Raw genomic sequence first — 19,978 nt, forward strand, 5'->3', positions numbered from 1 at the left:
TACTTCAGCTCTGGCCTCCCTACCTACTGTTTAACTTCTCTAAGACATCAGTTTCATTGTTTATAAACAATAATGATACTTGTTTGTGGGTTGGTAGGTGGTATTTGTATCTAGCACAGAGGCTGGTACTCCCTGCATAGGGGCCAGTATTATTATTCTTTTTTTAATTAATTTTTATTGTGCTTTAAGTGAAAGTTTACAAATCAAGTCAGTCTCTCATACAAAAATTTATATACACCTTGCTATACACTCCTAATTGCTCTCTCCCTAATGAGACAGCACACTTCTTCCCTCCATAGGGCCAGTATTACTACTGAGTGCTTTCCCCTCACATCTTCTCCGATCCTGTCCTGTGAGGTAGGCAGGACAGGCATTATTGCTACCTTTTACGGATGAAGCCAGTGAGGTCCCGTGAGGTGCCTTTCCTGGAGGGCCTTCCCTTGTTGCATACCCAGCCCTACCATTTCTTCAAGGCCTTTCTCTTTCATGAGGTCAATGACCCTGTAATTACAGGAGAAAGAGAGGACAGAGTGTGGGGGTCATTTGGTGGCTCTGCACCCGTGTTAAGTTGCTGTACTTTATCCTGAGGTAAATGTAGGCTGCAGAAGGACCAATTCATACATTTGACAGCTCTTTCCCTGACCGAGACCTCTGACAGGCACTTAGGCAGTAGAGGTGAGTCTGGGGGAGGGGGATTCACTGGGAACCTACTATGTGCCAGGCTCTGGGCTGGGTACTTCAAATGCCTCGTTCCTAACCACAACCTTACAAAATGGGCCCTGTAGTCCCCAGTTTACACAGGAGGCTTTAAGATATGGAGGGACTTGCTCAAGGCTAAGGAATTGAATCCGTATCTGTGTGACTGCAAAGACCACACCCTTTCTTTCCACAGCTCTGGCCACATTAGCTCATATCACACAAACCACAGTCGCTAGGTAGACACGTCACCTCACCCTGCTTAGGCTCTTACTAGCCAGGTGTGTGGTGCATGTAACCACATGCACCTTGACCAACTTGGACTCACTTCTAATTTTCTAGGCCCTCTCTCAGGTCATTGGCCTGCTGCCGTGGCCTTGGTGGCACCCTTCTTCGGTGGTCAGCCCCAGGCTTCTCCCTCCCATGCAGTCCTCTGCAGCCACTACTGAGGGCCTCAGCAGCCCCCTCTTTGGGGCCTACACACTCCCTGCCTTCAAGTTCCAGCTGCGCCATGAGAGCGTGGACTGGAGGCGCATCAGCGCCCTGGATGTGGAACGAGTGGTGCGGGAGCTGGACGTGGCCACCCTGCAGGAGAACATCGCTGGCGTCACCTTTTGCAACTTGGACGGGGAGACGTGCAGCCGCTGCGGACAGCCTGTGGACCCAGTGTTGCTCAAGGTACTGCGCCTGGCGCAGCTCACCATTGAGTACCTGCTGCACTGCCAGGATTGCTTGAGCGCCAGTGTTGCCCAGCTTGAGGCCCAGCTGCAGGCCAGCATGGGTCAGCAGGAGCGTGGTCAGCAGGAGCTGGGCCGCCAGGCTGATGAGCTCAAGAGCATGAGAGAGGAGAGCCGCCGGTGCCGCAAGATGATCAGCACCCTGCAGCAGCTGCTCCTGCAGACAGGCACCCACGGCTACCACACGGTGAGGAATCTCCAGCATGGCTGGAAGAGTGGGAGGGCTGTGAGCCCCAGCCACTGGGCCACCACCTTGGACCCCGAAGCCACTGAGGGAGATTCTCACTGGTTAGGAGCAGATTTTAGAGATGCTGCTCATGGCCAGAGAGCCCAAGGGCGTCTGATCAGGTTCTACCAAATGTGTGTGTGTGTGCTTCTGTGTGTAAACTACAGGTAGTCCCTGATTTACCATGGGGTTCTGTTCCGAAGACTCCATTGGAAGTTGGTCCAGACGTAAATCGAATACCTCTTTTTCTTTTTTTTAGTTTTCATTACTATCGCCATTTATTATCAGTATCTTTGCAAAGCCAATCTTTGAACATCTGCAAGTGAACAGCTGAGGATGATAACTTCAGCAAATTATATGGTGCAATATTGTATGTAGTCCATATTACTAATGATAAGATGTACACAAAAAAATGATGGTTGTAAATGCAGCTCATTATAATTTGAATACATCCTAAGTTGGCAGCCTGTACATGTGGGGGTTGTGTATGCATAGAGTGTGTTTGTATTTATCAAGATGGTGTGTGTCTCATGTATATATGTGTAAATGTATGAAGGGTGTGTGTGTTATGGATACGGTGAATATGTGTGTGTGTTTAATGTGTGTATGTGAATTTTTGGAGGGTATATCTATGTGTGGTGTGTGTGTGTGTAGAGTTTGTGGTGTGTAATATGTGCTTGTTTGTGTGTATAACAACAACAAAAAAACCAAACTCATTGCCCTTGAGTCGATTCAGTTTTATAGTGACCCTATAGGACAGAATAGAACTTCCCTATAGGGTTTCCAAGGCTGTAAATCATTTTGGAAGGAGATTGCCACATCTTTCCCCTTTGGAGTGGCTGGTGGTTTGAACCACCAACCTTTCAGTTAGCAGCCAAGTGCTTAACCACTATGCCACCAGGGCTTCTTTCAGAAGGATGTATATAAGGATGTATTTATGGAGGGTGTGTGATTTATTCATGGGTACATATGTGTGTATTAACAGAGGGTATGAGTGTGTCTGTATATATGGAGGGCTATGTGAGTATGATTTGTGTGTGTATGTAGAGAGGGTGGTGTGTAAAGGCTTGTGTGTATGTGTGGAATCAATGTGTGGTGAGGGGCTGGTGGAGGCAAGCCCTTTTTGGAAAAGTGACTCCATTATCCAACCAAGTGACAGTTCATCATTCAGAGCAGCATTTGAGTGTTTGCCTCTATCTCCATGGAAAGTGTAGGCTGAGGATACTCACCCTTTAAGAAACCATCATGGGAACCAGGTCCTGTGCCAGGCTCTGAGGATGTAGGCATAAGTCATGCTGGTTCAGGTCTTCAAGGAATTCATGGTTTGGGGGTAGGTGGGACAAAAAGAATCATTATGACACAATATTAATTGATAGAATGGTAATTGATATAATACGATATAAAGTTAATTATGATTTAAAAAAAGGGGTAAGAATCCTTTCAGTAGTAGGTGACAAAACAGTAACCTAACTAGGCTTAGGCCAATAGGAAACTTATTGGTTAATTTAAGTGAAAAGTCCAGGGATATGGTTGGTCTCAAGTGTGGCTTGCCCCAGGAATCAGATGATGTCACCAGAATCTCACATCTTTTCCTGCAGCTCTAGGCTCCTCTTCCTCTGTGTGGGTACCATCCTCAGAAAGTTTCTGTCCCTTGTAGTGGCAAGTTGGTCACTGCAATGCCAGCTGCTCGTTTTCCTGGATTCAAGGCTGGCATGAAAGAGGGCCTACATTGGTCCCAGAATCACAGCCGATGTCTCACCATGTCTCATTGACTGTATTTGGGTCTCCTGCCCATCTCTGAACCAATCACAAGGCCCAGAGACTGTAGGTTCTGATTGGCTTCCATGGAGCCCAGGATGGACTGAAGGACTGAGAGTAAGGGAGAGGGTGATTCTCCTGAGGAAAGTTGAGGTGCTGTTATCAAAGGAAGAGGGTGCAGCTGCTGTTCAGCCAAAAGTGAACAAATGTCCACTACACATCAGGAAAGTGTTAGGAGTTGTGAAGCATAGAGGAGGGAGGGGGAGAGTCCTCCCAAGGTGGTTTTTAAATTGAGCCTCGAATGCTGAGCACAGTTTTGTGAACAAGTGTTATAGGCAGACATCAAGGTGCCATGCCAATGTGATGGAGGATGGCTTTTCATGGCTTGGGGGTGGGGTTTGTGTGGAGGTTGAAAGATGGTTAAAGATGGCACAGGAGAGAATAGCAGAGCCAGATCATGGTGGTCTTGAATGCCATACTAAGGAGTGTGAGTTTTAGTCTGACGACAGCGGGTAGCTGCCCAACTTCTGGTGCCTGGTTTGTGGGTGTGCTGTTTGAAGTGAGAAGGGGGAAGAGAGAAGGGTGGGATGAAAGAAGAGACTTGTAATTTGGAATAAGATGCCTTATACAATATCCTCTACCCCATCTAGCTGATTCTAACAACTAGAGGTTTGTTTGTGTCACTTTAGAACTACAGAGTACACAAAGTCTGTCAATCCAGGCTGTATCTTGATTGGGTTTGACTATGGGTGACAGAAAACCCCAAATAACATTTGTCTAAACTGGATAGAAGATTATTTCTCTCTCTCATGAACAAAATCTAGAGATAAGCAATCCAGGGTCGTTATGAGATGCCACGATTATCAGGGACCCAGTTTTTTCTGTGTGTTGCTCTGTCAGCTTCATCGTGTGGCTCCTGCCTTATGGTCCACGATGGCTGCCTGAGTTCCAGCTCTCAGGTCTACATTCTATCCAGCAGGAGGAGGGAGTGCGAGGAATGGCATGACTTGTTCTTTAATGACACTTGCTGGAAATTGCCTGTACCACTTTTTCTTACATGTCATTGACTAGTGCTCGATCACACAGCCACACCTGGTTGTAAGGGAGACTTGCAGCCTTCCTTGGCCTCATGGCCAGCTACAGATCAGGGTTTCTATTACCAAGTAAAAAGGAGAAAACAGACGTTGGGGAACAACTGGCAATTTCTGGCTCATTTGCCTTAATGCAAAGATAGGTTTTATTTAACCTGCCAACTTACCCCGATTGACTAGTAACGGAAGCTTGCAAAGCTGTGCTGGCAAAGATTTCTGAAGTTTAACGGTGGAAATGATAGATTGGCAGTGTCTGAGATGCATTTGGAGAGGGATGTGGAATTATAGCTGCTATTTATTTGCTGTTTTTGCCTCTGGTGATTCTTAACCCTGGGTGAGACCTCAGGATTTTTTTTTTTTTTTTTTTGAAAATTTCAGACATATACAAAAGTAGAGTGAGTAATATAATGATCCTCCATCTACAACCACCCAACCCAACAGTTACCAACTCATGGCCAATGTTGTTTCGTCTGTTCCTATACCCGCTTTCCCCTGCCCCTGGATTGTTTTTAAGCTTATTTGTTACATAATTTTATCTGTAAATATATCAGTATTTGTCTAAAAGGCAAGGGCTTCCACTTTTAAGCAAACACACAATATCATTTCCACACACAGAAATCAAGAAGCATTCCCTTAATGTTATCAAATATTCAGCCAGTGTTCCCCATCCCTCAGGGCACTGGTAGTTTTTTAAATCTCCCCAGGCATTTCTAATGCGCACTTGGGGTTGATGTCACTGCGTTACTCAGTAAATCAGATTCTTCATTTCTGAAGCAGCTCAGTGGTCCTGAGGGAATGGGAGTTTTTATGTGAGGGGAACCTAGATGACTCAGGTGACCCTAATCATGCCCTCCCCACTGCATCCTTTCTGTGTAGTGCCACCTGTGTGACAAGACGTTCATGAACGCCACCTTTCTCCGGGGCCACATCCAACGCAGGCATGCAGGCATGGCGGAAGGCGGTGAGTCCAGGCGGCAGCCCAGGGCCCTCCTGGGACTGTGGAAGGGCCTGGGGCTGGTGTTTAGTGGAGTGGGGGTGGGACATACACCAACAAACCTGCCTTCAGAACCCCATCATCTAGTTGAGGATGTGAGGCCTACCTAGGACGCTGGGCAGGGTTTCTGACCACGTGTGTTGGGGAGAAGGGGTGGGAGTCAGACAGGTGGGTTCCAGTCTTTTTCCCTTTCTATCGCACAATTATTTTCCCCTTCCCCATCACCCTTGAGTCTCAGTGGCCTCTACTGTGAATAGGGGCAGTCAGACCAAGTGACTTTGAAGGGCCCTTACCTCCCAGCCCTACTGTGAATCTGCCATTCTCTGACGCTAACTACCCGTTGCCATCAGATTGATTCTGACTCACAGCAATCCCATGTGTGTCAGAGTAGAACTGTGTTCCATAGAGTTTTCAGTGGCTGACTTTTTAGAAGCAGATCACCGGGCCTTTCTTCCAAGGTGCTTCAGGGTGGCCTTGAACTGCCAACCTTTCAGTTAGTAGTTGAGTGAGTTAACCGTTTGGAGTAACCAGGGGCTCCAATGCTAACTACAAATGAGCTCAAATGGGGCAAATGAGCAGCTGACCATTTCTTTGACTTCTGTATTTAACATAACCTTATCATGACATAAAGGAGCCCTGGTAGTGCAATGGTTAAGCTGAGGTTAATGGTTCGAACCCACCAGCTGCTTTGAGTGAGGAAGACCTGGCAATCTGCTCCTGTAAAGATTTCGGCCAAGAAAACCCTACTCTGCCACATGGGGTTGGTATGAGTTGGAATCGACTTAACAGCATGCAACAACAGTCATGACTTAATGACTTTAATTTTACCTTTTAAAACAACAAAATAATTAGCAAAACTATGTTTTCCTCATGAAGAAATTTGCAGACTTCATTCATTTTTTAAGGTTCAACAAGAAATATCTTTTAAAATGTATAAATATAAAAATCCTATTAAATAAAACTTTTTTCTTATTTTTTCGTCTTTTCAACTTTTGAATTGCTGACTTTTCGGTTAGCAGTCGATCACTTTACATTGTGCCACCAGGGCTCCTGAACACGCTTAGAGTTTTAAGATAGTGCCATTTACCTAATTCTGTGCATTTATTACATGTCTAATTCTTCTTGGAGCTGCAGTAGAGGCTGCTAAGGAAAACTACATTTTCCATTTTTTAAAAATTTTTTATTGTGCTTTAAGTGAAAGTTTACAAATGAAGTCAGTCTCTCATACAAAAATTTATATATACCTTGCTATGTATTCCTAGTTGCAGTCTCCCTAATGAGACAGCACACTCCTTCTCTCCACCCTCTATTTCCGTGTCTGTTCAGTCGATTTTCCATTTCTTAAGTAAACTTATTTTGATGAAAATATGTCTTCAATATAGAAAATATAAATTTAGAGAAGGGAAAATTAAAAATAATGAATAATATCACCAGTAAATGTTTTGGTGTATTCTGTCAGTTTATTTTTCTGTGTACATATATGGTCATAATATAGTATGCAGTTTTGACCACTGCTTATTTTCATTTAAGAATATATCATATTGTCCAGTGTCATGAAATCATCTTTGAAAGCATGATTTTTATTTTTTATTATTGTACTTTAGGTGAAGGTTTACTGAACAAACTTCTCATTATACAGTTAGTACACATATTGTTTTGTGACATTGGTTACCCAGCTCATGGTGTGTTGCCAGTCTCCCTTTTTGACCTTGGGTTCCCTATTACCAGCTTTCCTGTCCCCTCCTGACTTTTAGTCCTTGCCCCTGGGCTAGTGTGCCCCTTTAGTTTCCTTTTGTTTTATGGGCCTGTTTAATCTTTGGATGAAGGGTGAACCTCAGGAGTGACTTCCTTACTGAGCTAAAAGGGTGTCTGGGGGGCCATATTCTTGGGGTTTCTCCAGTCTCTGTCAGACCAGTAAGTCTGGTCTTTTTTTGCAAGTTAGAATTTTATTCCAGCTCAGGAGCAGTCAGTGGTGGTAGCTGGACCCAGTCTGGTGGAGGCTGTGGTAGTTGTGGTCCATTTACCATCATATTTGGGCAAGAGTTTTTGGTTAGCAATTTTTTTCTTTCATGGTTTTATGTATGTTATCTCATTGCCTTCTTGCCTGCATGGCTTCTGCTGAGTAATCAGAGCTTAGTCTTATTGTGTCCCCTCTGTATGTGACTTTTCATTTTTCTTGAGCTGCTCTCAGGATTCTTTCTTTGTCTTTGGTTTTAGCGAGTGTGATTATGACATGCCTTGGTGATTTTCTTTTGGAGCCTATCCTATATGGGATTCATTGAACTTCTTGGATGATCGGCTTTTCATCTTTCATGATACCAGGGAACTTTTCTGGCAGCAATTCTTCAGTGATCCTCTCTGCATTTTCTGTTTTCTCCCCCCTGTTCTACAACTCCAATCACTTGCACATTTTTGCTTTTGATTGTATCCCACATTGTTCTCAGGGTTTCTTCATTCTTTTCTCTGATTTTTCCTCAAACAAAGTGGTATCCAAGTATTTGTCTTCAATTTTGCTGATCCTGTCTTCCATTGTTTCACACCTGCTCCTCAGACCTATGACACTGTCCATTTCTGAAATCTTGTTGTTTATCTCTAGAATTTCTAATTGCTGTTTTTGTGTGATTTCTAGTTGTGAATTTATTTTGACATTTTGTTCCTGTATTATTTTCCTGAATTTTTCCATTGTTTTGTCTGTCTTTTCCATGATTTTCTCTCCCTTTTCCATGATTTTCTCTGCTTTTTCCATGATTTTGTTTATTTTTTCCTCATTTTTGGCTACTTTTGCCTTCAACCCTTGGATAGCTCTGAATATTAGAGATTTGAGTTCCCTATCAGGTAGTTCCGGTGGCTTTTCTTCTACTGGAAGGTCATCTGGTGTTTTATTTTGGATGCCTACTGGAACCATCTGTCCTTTTTTTTTATGTTTTGATATAGTCTGCTGTCTTCAGGATGTTCAGTAGTTATTTTCTTTATTTATTGATTATAGATTTGTTTATTTTGTCCTCTTTTTTGTTTATTTGGTTATGTCTGAGCTGACATGTTGGAGGTTCTTTGTTGTTTGCTGATCTGTGAGCACAATACTTCTCACCACCTTGTCCAATAGACAGGGCCATTTGCTCAGCTATGGACCGGTAGGGCAGGTCCAGTGCAAGGGGAGGGACTGGGATGGGTTGTTTGTGGCACGTACTGGGGCTGACAGGGCAGGGGTGGGGGTTAGTGCATGGTATGTTCTGGTAGACTCCCAGTGCTGCTCGGGAGTGTGATGTTCAGTGTATGGTGCAGATAGGGGGGAGGGGAAGGGGTGAGGTTGTGATGTGTGGAGCTGAGTGGGTGTGGGAAAGAAGAGAAAGAGGAGCAAGAAACAGGAGCCAAAAAAGAAAAAAAAAAAAAAAGTGCTGATGGAGCCTGCCATTGGATGGGTACAGACCTGAGGAAGCTGGTGCTGGTGGCTTTCTAGACAGGCAGTGAGGCACAGCCTGTCAAGAAGGGACAGATACAGCACATGCAGCTAGATGGGCAGGAGAAAGGAAAGGTAGGAAGGGAGAGAGAGATAAGAAACTGATTTAAGAAAAAAAAGGAGAGAGAAAGGCACACATGGCTAGGTGATTAGGAGAAAGGAATGGAAGGAATGTAGACAGAGACAAAAAAAATGAAAAAAAAAAAAAAAAGAAGAGAGGAAAGAAAAATGCCCCAAGGGAGCCCACCGGAAGTGGGTCCCCAGCTAAATGGTGCTGCACAGCTTGTCAAGAAGGAGCAAGATGGTGGACGGTATCAGGTGTTCAGAAGAAGGGTAAGGAAGGAGGATAGAGAGAGATAAGAAACTGAAAAAAAAAAGAAGAAAGAAAGTAAAGAAGAAAAAAAAAAGGCCCCAAGGGAGCCCACTGGAAGTGGGTCTCCAGCCGAGTGGCACTGCACAACCTGTCAAGAGTTGGCACACAGCACCAGGTGTTCAGGAGAAGGGTAAGGAAGGAAGGTAGAGGGAGACAAGAAATCGAGAAAAGAGAAGCAGAGAGAAAGAAGGAAAGAAAGAAAAAAAAAGTACCCCAAGGGAGCCTACTGGTGTGGTAGTACGGACCGGGGAAGTGATTCTCCAGCCTCGCAGCACTGCACAGCCTGTCTAGAAGGGGCAGAGATGGCACACAGCACCAGGTGTTCAAGAGAAAGAAGGGGAAGATGGTAGAATGAGACAAGACATCAAAAAAAAAAGAAAAAAAAAATCCACAAGGAAGCCCACTAGCTTGGCAGCGCGGATCAGGGAAATGGCTCCCAAGCTGCTAGGCATTTCACAGCTCTTCTAGAAGGGGCAGAGGTGGCACCCAGTGCCAGGTATTCAGGAGATGGGAAAAGAAGGAGAGTGGAGAGAGACAAGAATCCGAGAAATGAAGAAAAACAAAAACGAAAAAAGAGAGAGAAAAAAATGCCCCCAAGAATCCCACTGTCATAGTGGGGAAGTGGTTCCTCAGCTGAGTGGCACTTCACACCTGTCAAGAAGGAGCAGAGATGGCACACAGAGCCAGATGTTCAAGAGAAAGGAAGGGAAGGAGGCGAGAGAGAGAGAAGAACCAAAAGAAGCTGAAAAAAGCAGTAACAGGAACAAAATATGGCACCGGAGGAGCTGTCCAGTGTGGGCAGGGTGAATCCAAGTGGCATGGAGCCAGTGCCTTCCTGGTTGGGCAACCGTGGCCCACTGGGAAGTGGCAGAGGCCAAGCAAGCAAAGAAGAGTCGGGGGTGGGAAAGCATGTATTGGTGGTTTTTCGGTGCTCAGTCTCCTGCTGGGAGCCCGGTGGCTGAGGAGCTGAAGATGGTGAATCTGTGCCACGTTAGCTGATAGGGCACCTCCACTCTGTATCTCTCCTTGCTCTCTGTTCTCTGTCAGTTTCTTATTCCCTTTGGTGCTTGGTTGAGTTCTTCATCTCTTCATTTGACACTTAGAGTTCCGGGATTGATGTTTGTCTCCGTTTTACTTAGTTTTTTGGGTCTTTGCTATGGAGGGATGGCATGATGCTTCTGTCTATACTGCCATGTTGGGTCTGCCTCTCCCTAAAAGCATCATTTTTAAATATCTGAATAGTGTTCCACCATGTGGCTATCATAACTTATTTCACAATATCCTTCTCTTGAATATATGGGTTACTGAAAAATTTCCCTATTATAAATCACAGTATGGTGAATATTCTTGATTGTAAATCTTTGTGCATATCTCTGATTATTTCCTTAATGTAAAGTGCTGCAAGGGGAGAGAAAATTGGCTGTCAAGAAAGCTCTTGCTATGTTATATTCATGAGCATTTTGTTCTCAGGCAGGCGGCTTCCCTGATGCCCCAGTGCTTGTGTTCTACACTTACTTGAAATCACTTTATTAAATCAAATTAATTTTTACTGCATCTAAAAATTGCTTGTTTCCAAAAAGTCCAACCTGAGAAAAACCATGTCTCTTTTCAAAGAAGAGGCTTCGAGTTTTAATAATAGCACCATCTATCTAATAACCACTAAATATATGTTAAAAAATAGTAAATGTTTAAGTACGATTGTCTTTCTCACTAACCCTTAACTCTTGCTTTACCAGTATGTGGTTTAGTTAGAATGTGCTTTTATAATTCGTTCTGAATCTATTCTTTTTTTTTTTTTTAACTTAAACATTTTAGAGTATACACTTAAAGCAGCTGTGGTTAAAATGTTCCTTTATAACACATGCTGCCTTTCTTTCCTTTGAAATTTAAAACTATGCATTTAAAGCTACGTTACTCGTTCTGAATCTTGATTGTAATGGTGTTTTCTCAGATATATGTATTTGTCAAAACCCATTGAGCTATATATTTGAAATGGGTGCATTTTTTTTGAAGGAGTTGTTTTAAATACATATTGTGGTAGCAAAACATTTGCCATTTCATCAGTCTTCACATGTATAGTTCAGCGACATTAATTCTGTTTGTTCATCATGCTGTTCAAATATCACCATGAACTGTTCTGGAAATTTTCCATCACAAATGAGTGCATTTTATTGTATGTAGATTATAATTCAATAAAGTTGGTTAAAAAAAAAAGCTGTATTACAGAAAAAAGAGCAAATTTAAAACTACAATTATTTTCATTGCTTTAAAGTCCCCTCTGCTGTCAGGTCAGAGATGTGTTCTTTGTACAGTGTGTACTTAATCGTGTGCGCATGCTCATTGGTACTCTGCTTCTGTTATTCTAGAAATTTTGCATTCACACCTCCACACGTCAGTACTGTCAAAATATGTATTTTAATTGACAGCACCGTGGTGGTGGTATTGTTAGTTGCTGTTAAGTCGATCCCAACTCATGGCCACCCTGTGTGTGCAGAGTATAATTGTGCTTTATAGGTTTTTTAAGGCTTTGCCCTTTGGGAAGCAGATTGCCAGGCCTGTGTTCTGAGGTACCTCTGGGTAGTAGTCAACCTGTTGGCTAGTAGTCGAGTGCTTTACCATTTATGCCACCCTGGGACTCATCACTGCAATGATAGTTCACAGTTATTGAACTGTCATGTCAGGCATTATGCTAAGCATCTTGCATTATTATCACATTACATCCTCACAACAATTCTCTGAATTAGATGTCATTATTATCCCATTTTGGAGCCCTGGTGCTGCAGCGGTTAAGAGCTTGGCTGCTAACCAAAAAGTCGCAGTCTGAATCCACCAGCTGCTCCTTGGAAACCCTATGGGGCAGTTCTCTGTCCTATAGGGTCACTAGGAACTGGAATTAACTCGATGGCAACAGGTTTGGTCTTTTTGGTATATTATCCCATTGTGCAGTTTGGGGAAACTGAGGATCAAGGAGTTATGTAATCTGCCCAAGGTCCACCTACAATGCGGGAGACTGAAGTGTGACTGCAGAGGCTAGGAACTATATACACTTTATTGCCCTTTTGATTTAACTTGGTCACCTTCTCTTTGCACAGACCCCACGGGAAAACAGAAGAAGCAGGAACAGCCAGTGGAAAAGGTGCTGGAAGAGCTGCAAGCCAAGCTGAAGTGGACCCAAGAAGAGCTGGAAACCCAGAGGGAGGCTGAGAGGCAGCGGCGGCTCCAGGTGGGCACGGAGAAGAAACGTCAGGGAGACTTGGGGTTGCGGACTACCCAGGAGACCCACGAGGCTCATATATTCCTCAGGGCCAAAATTCCTGCTGCCTTTTCCAGAGTTGGGAGTCAGAGCAAGACTAATGCCTTTCTGGACTTGGCAAATGATTTTAGGTAGCCTGGAAAGGAAAATTAAATTCTTTTGCCAGACCTGTACAGCCAAAAGTGGAGCAGAGAGTTATAGTCTCCGGCAATATTCGACATCCTCTGAGGGTACTCCGGCCTGAATTTTAACTTCTTATACTGTTCTGTTAGCTAGCTCTTTGAGGACAAAGGCTAGGTCTGATCCTAAAAGCTCCAGAACCTAACCCAGAGGAGATGCCCAATAAATATTTTTAGAAAGAAAATGCATAAACTTACCTCATTCATTTCTTCGTTTATTCCTTATTTACTCAGAATGCATTTATTGATCAGCTGTGCCAGGTATTGTGAAGAATATAAAGAGAGAGAAGACATGATCCCTATCATCGACAGACTTTACGATTTAGATAAGACTGTGCCTCACTCCAAGTCTAAACAACGGGGACCGTGGGATAAATGTTCTTTCGGTCTCCCTAGCAGGTCTTTGGTAAATACTTGCCATAATGTGGAATTAATGATTCCATCGTGCTTGCTTTTCTTTGTAGGAAGCAGAGATCATTCGTCAGAAGGAAATAGAAGCTAAGAAAGAATTTGATGAATGGAAAGAAAAAGAGATGAAGAACCTTTATGGAGAAATAGACAAGCTAAAGAAATTATTTTGGGATGAATTTAAAAGTGTTGCCAACCAGAACTCTGTGCTAGAAGAGGTACCCTAAATAAAAGGCTTTTCGAATTCCTTTTGTTGAAAATCTGCTTCTTCTCAAAATTCGTTTCTTAGTTTGTACAAGTCTTATAGATTCCAGAGGCCAGGGTCTGGCTTTGAATCCTTGCTCCATCACATACTGTGTGACTTTGGGTGAGTTACATAACCTCTTTGTGCCTCAATTTCCTTTTTGCAAGATAGGTTGCTGAAAGCATTAAATTAGCACATATGCAGCACTTAGTACAGTGTCTGGTATATAGCAAGAACTCCCTAGATAGGATCCTTATTTTCGCAAGGGGTTTTTTGTCACTGGACAAGAAATGAGACAAAATTTAAGTGAATTCTTTTCTTTCCCAACAAATATTCACTGAACTCTAGCTGTTGCCCAGACACTCTGTTGGGCTTTGTGAGGGATCACAAAAAATAGGTAATATTTACAGGTTGTATTTAGTATTTTCCAACCCTGGTACAGAGCAGTTTGTACAGGCTAACTTTTAATCTTTATAACAACAAAACAGCCATTATATTCTCCGTGTAGGTACATCACTAGCTTATTAATTTCTTTTAATGTTCTTAAGAAAAAAAAAAGCTTTACAGGTAAGGAAATTGAGGCCAGTAACTTCCCCAAGGTCATTCAGCCAGTAAGCGATAGAGCTGGGATTTGAACCTAGCTCTTTAAACTCCAAAGACCCTATTTTTCTACTGGATGTACTATCAAGTTTATTCAGGAAAACATTATTAAAGCTATCACTGGACCATATCTTTCCATACAAGCTTGTATGACTAAAATTGTATCAGGGAAAATTTTTGAGGAATAATATTTTCAAAATGTGTTTAGTTCTCATAAGCTATCCTAAGATCAAGGAAAATCTTTTCTTGTGTTTTTGAAAGTAAACTGACTTCTAGTGTTTTTCACAATCATTCTACGTTTCGCCTAAAGAAACACCCAGGTAACTTTCCTAAAAGAGGATTGTCATAGGAGATGGCTGGTGTGTTGGGTGATCCACCAACTCAGCCTGAGATGGAGAGTTAAGGATGGAGCGCAGTGGGGTATATGTGTGTAATCTATAATGGCCGTAGCCCTGTCATCCTAAATGTTCCCCCACAGCGGCCAGAGATGACTTGTGGAAGACAGGGTGCTGCTCCACAATATGGAGCATGCTCTTAACACCCACCTCTGTGGCTATGATTCTGGAGTCATCTAAACCTCCTCTGACTTGCACATTTCCCCGGACGCAGCTGAGTTATTGCTGCAATACATGGCGTTTGAGTTCTTAACTGCTGCTTCCATCAGGCGACCTTGGGTTTTGAGTACAGCATAATTTCAGTAAAATTGAAATTACGCTCTTGAATTCTGTTCTTCGATGGGAACCTGCTTCTCCTGTACAAGGGCTGACCCCTCAGGAGAACTCTAAAGAGAACGAGTTGCCATCAAGGTGATACTGACTCATGGTGACCCCAGGTGTATTAGAGTAGAACTGTGCTCTGTCAGGTTTTCAATGGTGATTTTTCAGAAGTAGATTGCTAGGTTTTCTTTTGAGACGCCTTTGGGTGGACTCAAACCTCCAACCTTTGGTTAACAGTCAAGTTCGTAGCCTGTAGGAGAACCGTAGTGAAGGGGAATGTTGATTTTTGTGACTATTTGTAGGGATGTAAGTATTTAGTTGGGGGTTCTTGTTTGGGATAAGGTGTGCCCTTTAGACGCAGTTCAAGGTATAAAAGACATCATGATCAGATGTTCATCTAAATAACTGTCTTGGCCTTTTCAGAAACTGCAGGTGCTGCAGTCCCACAGTGTGGCAGAGTCTAATCTTGAGTTCCTGAGGGATGAGGAGCCTAAGGAGCGACTCAGGCTTGCACAGGAGCTCCAAGCCCTGAGGGAGAAGATGGGAATTCAGGTAAGCTGATGCCCCAGGCTTTTCTTCCCAGATCTGGCCAAGAACCATGTTTAGTCTCTTTTTCTTGCTGTATGGATTTAGATAAGTTCTGCAACACTTCCAATAGGGTTCTAGGTGAGGATGGTGACATGCATGTGTGCAATATCAGATTTACCTGGGGCTCTTTTTCAAAATACATACAGCTGTGCCTCCTGTTTGACACTTCTGCCCCCATTCTGATCTCAATCCAGTTGAAAAAAACTCTCAGAAAGTGTGGTAGTCTCCTAATTTAAGATCCCAGTACCCAGTGCCTTGGGATGAATTCAGTGGTATTTAATAACCAGCTCTCCAGAATGAAAAAAACCCTGATTTGTAGCATTTGCCAGTTTCCATGGTGTAAATATTCCCACCATGGATGATTGCAAGCTACCAGTATGATGGTTACTGTATGTAGAGGACATGTGCTCCATCTGCTCTTGCAAGCCTGTAGGAGACAGTTGCAGCCCCACTGAATGAATCTTAAGTCCATTTATATGATGGTCTGTTCGCTGACGAATTCAGTGACAAGGAAGGACAATGGGCTCAGTCCATAAATCATGCTGTGCTTCTGTTTCATTCTCAAGTTTGTTGAGAAAGAGCTTAGTGTCTAACTTTTCACAAGTCTCACATTTTGAAAAAGGCCATTCTTTATCTGTGAACTGTGTTCACATCCTATGCTGACTTTTCTGTTAATGGTGCTTTTCTTACCAATTTGTGAGTTTGTATAAGGCATGGAAATGAACCCTTTGTTCTTGTTAGGCTATTTTCCTCAGTTTTCTATGGGTTCTTCAAATTTGTTTATCATGAGTTTGGCCATCCAAAAATTTATAATGTTTATGTGGTCAAAATTATAAAATTATCGATCTTTTCTTTGTGGCCTTTCCTACTCTAAGATTAAAAAAACTGTGTTTTTGTTTAGTACCTTTATGACCTTATTATTTTTTTTTTAAGTGTTAAATTATTTTTAGTTTTAAATATATTTTATTGTGTTTTTGGTGAAAGTTTACACAGCAAATTAGGTTCTCATTTAACAATTTCTATACATATTGTTCAGTGACATTGGTTACATTTTCCACATTGTGTCAGCATTCTCATTATTTCTATTCTGGTTGTTCTGTTCCAATTAATCTAGCTTCCCTGCCCCCCTTTGCCCCTTCTCATCTTTGCTTTAGGGTAAATATTAACTGGTTTCATATAGATGATTTTTTTTTTTTTAAAACAGGCTTTGGGATCAGATAATTTTTTTTAATTTTATTTTTTATTGTACTTTAGATGAAGGTTTACAGAACAAACTAGTTTCTCATTAAACAGTTAGTACTCATATTGTTTTATGACACTGGTTAACAACCCCATGACATGTCAGCACTCTCCCTTTCCACCTCAGGTTCCCTATTACCAGCTTTCCTGTCCCCTCCTGCCTTTTAGGCCTTGCCCCTGGCCTGGTGTGCCCCTTTAGTCTCGTTTTGTTTTATGGGCCCATCTAATCTTTGCCTGAAGGATGAAACTCGAGGGTGATTTCATTACTGAGCTAAAAGGGTGTCCAGGGGCCATACTCTCGGGGTTCCTCCAGTCTCTGTCAGGTTAGTAACTCTGGACTTTTTTTGTGAGTTACAGTTTTGTTCTACATTTTTCTCCAGCTCTGTCCAGGACCCTCTATTGTGATCTCTGTCAGAGCACTCAGTATTGGTAGCCAGGCACCGCCTAGTTGTACTCAACTCAGTCTGGTGGAGGCCATAGTAGATGTGGTCCATTAATCCTTTGGACTAATCTTTCCCTTGTATCTTTAGTTTTCTTCATTTTCTCTTGCTCCCAAAAGAATGAGACCAGTGGAGTATCTTAGATGGCCACTCACAGGCTTTTAAGACCCCAGACGCTACTCACCAAAGTAGAATGTAGAACATTTTCTTTATAAACTATGTTATGCCAATTGAGCTAGATGTTCCCCAAGACCATGGTTCCCACAGCCCTCAGCCCAGCAATTTGGTCCCTCAGGGAGTTTGGATTTGTCTATGGAGCTACCATGACCTTGCCTTGTACGGGCTGTGCTGGCTTCCCTAGTGTTGTATACTGTCTTACCCTTCACCACAGTTACCACTTCTCCATTGTCTATTGAGCATTTTTCCATCCCCACCCCTCCCCTCCCTTTTAACCATCAAAGATTGTTTCTTTTTGCTTGTAAACCTTTTCATGTGTTTTTACAGTAGTGGTCTCATACAATATGTGTTCTTTCGTGATTGACTTATTTCACTCAGAATAATGCCCTTCAGATTCACCCATGTTATGAGATGCTCTGCAGGTTCATCATTGTTCTTTGTCTTTGCGTAATATTCCATTGTTTGTATGTACCACAGTTTGTTTTTCCATTCATCTGTTGATTGGCATCTAGGTTGTTTCCATCTTTTTACTATTGTTAACAATACTGCATTGAACATGGATGTGCATACGTCTATTCGTGTGAGACTCTTATTTCTCTAGGATATATTCCTAGGAGTGGGTTTGCTGGATCCTATGGTATTTCTATTTCTAGCTTTCTAAGGAAGTACCATATTGTCTTCCAAAATGGTTGTATCATTTTGCATTCCCACCAGCAGCGCATGAGTCTGATCTCCCCGCAGCCTCAAAAACATTCGTTATTTCCTGTTTTTTTGATTCATGCCAGTAATGCCAGGGTGAGAGAGTATCTCATTGTGGCTTTAATTTGCATTTCTCTAATGGCTTGATCGCGAGCATTTCCTCTTTTGTCTGTTGGTGGTTTGAATATCTTCTCTGCTTAAGTGTCTGTTCCTTTCCTTTGCCCATTTTTTAATTGGATTATTTGTCTTTTTGTTGTAGAGGTGTTGGATTTTCTGTAGATTGTAGAGATTAGACCTCTTTCTGATTTGTAACCGCCAAAATTTTTTTCCCAGTCTGTAGGTTCTCTTTCTACTCTTTTGGTGAAGTCTTTTGATGAGCATGAGTGTTTAATTTTTAGAAGATCCCAGTTATCTAGCTTATCTTTTGGAGTTTGTGTGTTGTTGGTTATTGTTTATATCTTGTTAATGCCATGTATTAGGGCCTTCTAGCTTTGATCCTATGTTTTCTTCTATGAACTTTATAGTTTTTGGCTTTATATTTAGATCTTTGATCCATTTTGAATTAGTTTTTGTATATGGTGTGAGATACGGGCTCTGTCTCATTTTTTTGCAGATGGACACCCAGTTTTGCCAGCACCATTTATTAAAAAGACTGTCTTTTCCCCATTTGATGGACTTTGGGTCCTTGTTGAAGACAAGGTGACCGTAGGTGTGTGGCTTTACATCTGGGTTCTCAATTCTGTTCCATTAGTCAATGTATCTGTCGTTGTACCAGTACCAGGCTGTTTTGACTACCGTAGCTGTATAGTAGGTTCTGAGGTCAGGTAGTGCGAATCCTCCTACTTTATTTTTCTTCTTCAATAGTGCTTTACTTATTCCGGGCTTCTTCCCTTTCCATATAAAGTTAATGATTAGTTTTTCCATCTCTTTAAAGAATATCATAGGTATTTGGATCAAGATCGCATTGTATTTGTAAATTGCTTTGGGTAGAATTGTCATTTGCACAAAGTTGGGTCTGCCTATCTATGAGCATGATATGTTTTTCCCTTTATGTAGCTCTCTTTTGGTTTCTTGCAGCAGTGTTTTGTAGTTTTCTTTGTATAGGTCTTTTACATCCCTGGTTAGATTTACTCCTAAGTATTTTATTTTTGGGGAGGCTATTATAAATGGTATTGTTTTCCTGATAATCCTTCTCATCATTCTCTTTATTGGTATGTAGGAATCCAATTGATTTTTGTGTTTATTTTATATCCAGCTACTCTGCTGAATCTTTCTATTAGTTCCAGTGGTTTTCCTGTGGAGTCTTTTGGGTTTTCTATGCATAGTATCATGTCATCTGCAAATAGGGACAGTTTAACTTCTTCATTACTGATTCAGATGCCCTTTACTTCTGTTTCTTACCTTATTCCTCTAGCTACGGCTTCCAGCAAATGTTAAATAGGAGTGGTGATAAAGGGCATCCTTGTCTTGTTCCTGTTCTCAAGGGGAATGTTTTCAGGCTGACTCCATTAACAGTGTTGTTGGCTGTTTGTTTTGCACACATGGCCTTTATTATGTTGAAAAAATTTCCCATCTATACCTATTTTATTGAGCGTTTTTATCAGGAATGGGTGTTAGGCTTTGTTGAATGCCTTTTCTGTGTCAGTTGGGATGATCATGTGATTCCTTTCTTTCCTTTTATTTCTGTGGTGGATTACGTTGTTGATTTTCTAATGTTGAGCCATTCTTGCATACCTGGTATGACTCCTACTTGGTCGTGGTGTGTTATTTTTTTGATAAGCTGCCGAATTCTATTGGCTAGAATTTGTTGAGAATTTTTGCATCTATATTCATGAGAGATATTGGTCTGTAATTTTCTTTTTTTTCTAGTGCCTTTGCCTGGTTTTGGTATCAGGGTTACTCTGGCTTTATAGAATGAATTCTGAAGTATCCTTTCCTTTTCTATGTTCTGAAATATTCTGAGTAGTGCTGGTGTAAGCTCTTCTCTGAATGGTTGGTAGAATTCTCCAGTGAAGCCTTCTGGGCCAGGGCTTTTTTCTGTTGGGAGTTTTTTTTTTTTTTAATTACCTTTTCAATCTCTTCTCTTGTTACTGGTCTGTTCAG

At 42.1% G+C, this 19,978-nt stretch overlaps 1 protein-coding gene across 1 annotated transcript in view; it reads left to right on the forward strand.

Annotated features, from left to right (window-relative positions):
• The first annotated feature begins 1,054 nt into the window (after window positions 1–1,054).
• DZIP1L (DAZ interacting zinc finger protein 1 like) overlaps window positions 1,055–19,978 on the forward strand; it is a 66,369-nt gene continuing 47,445 nt past the window's right edge. Inside the window, exons 1-5 of the mRNA XM_064277277.1 lie at window positions 1,055–1,620; window positions 5,385–5,469; window positions 12,425–12,555; window positions 13,229–13,390; window positions 15,156–15,284. Of these exons, the coding sequence (XP_064133347.1) occupies window positions 1,120–1,620; window positions 5,385–5,469; window positions 12,425–12,555; window positions 13,229–13,390; window positions 15,156–15,284 (1,008 nt within the window). The 5' untranslated portion in view covers window positions 1,055–1,119. The remainder of the gene's footprint in view (window positions 1,621–5,384; window positions 5,470–12,424; window positions 12,556–13,228; window positions 13,391–15,155; window positions 15,285–19,978) is intronic.

This window comes from Loxodonta africana, chromosome 26 (assembly GCF_030014295.1).
Source record: "Loxodonta africana isolate mLoxAfr1 chromosome 26, mLoxAfr1.hap2, whole genome shotgun sequence".
Taxonomy (NCBI): Eukaryota; Metazoa; Chordata; class Mammalia; order Proboscidea; family Elephantidae; genus Loxodonta; species Loxodonta africana.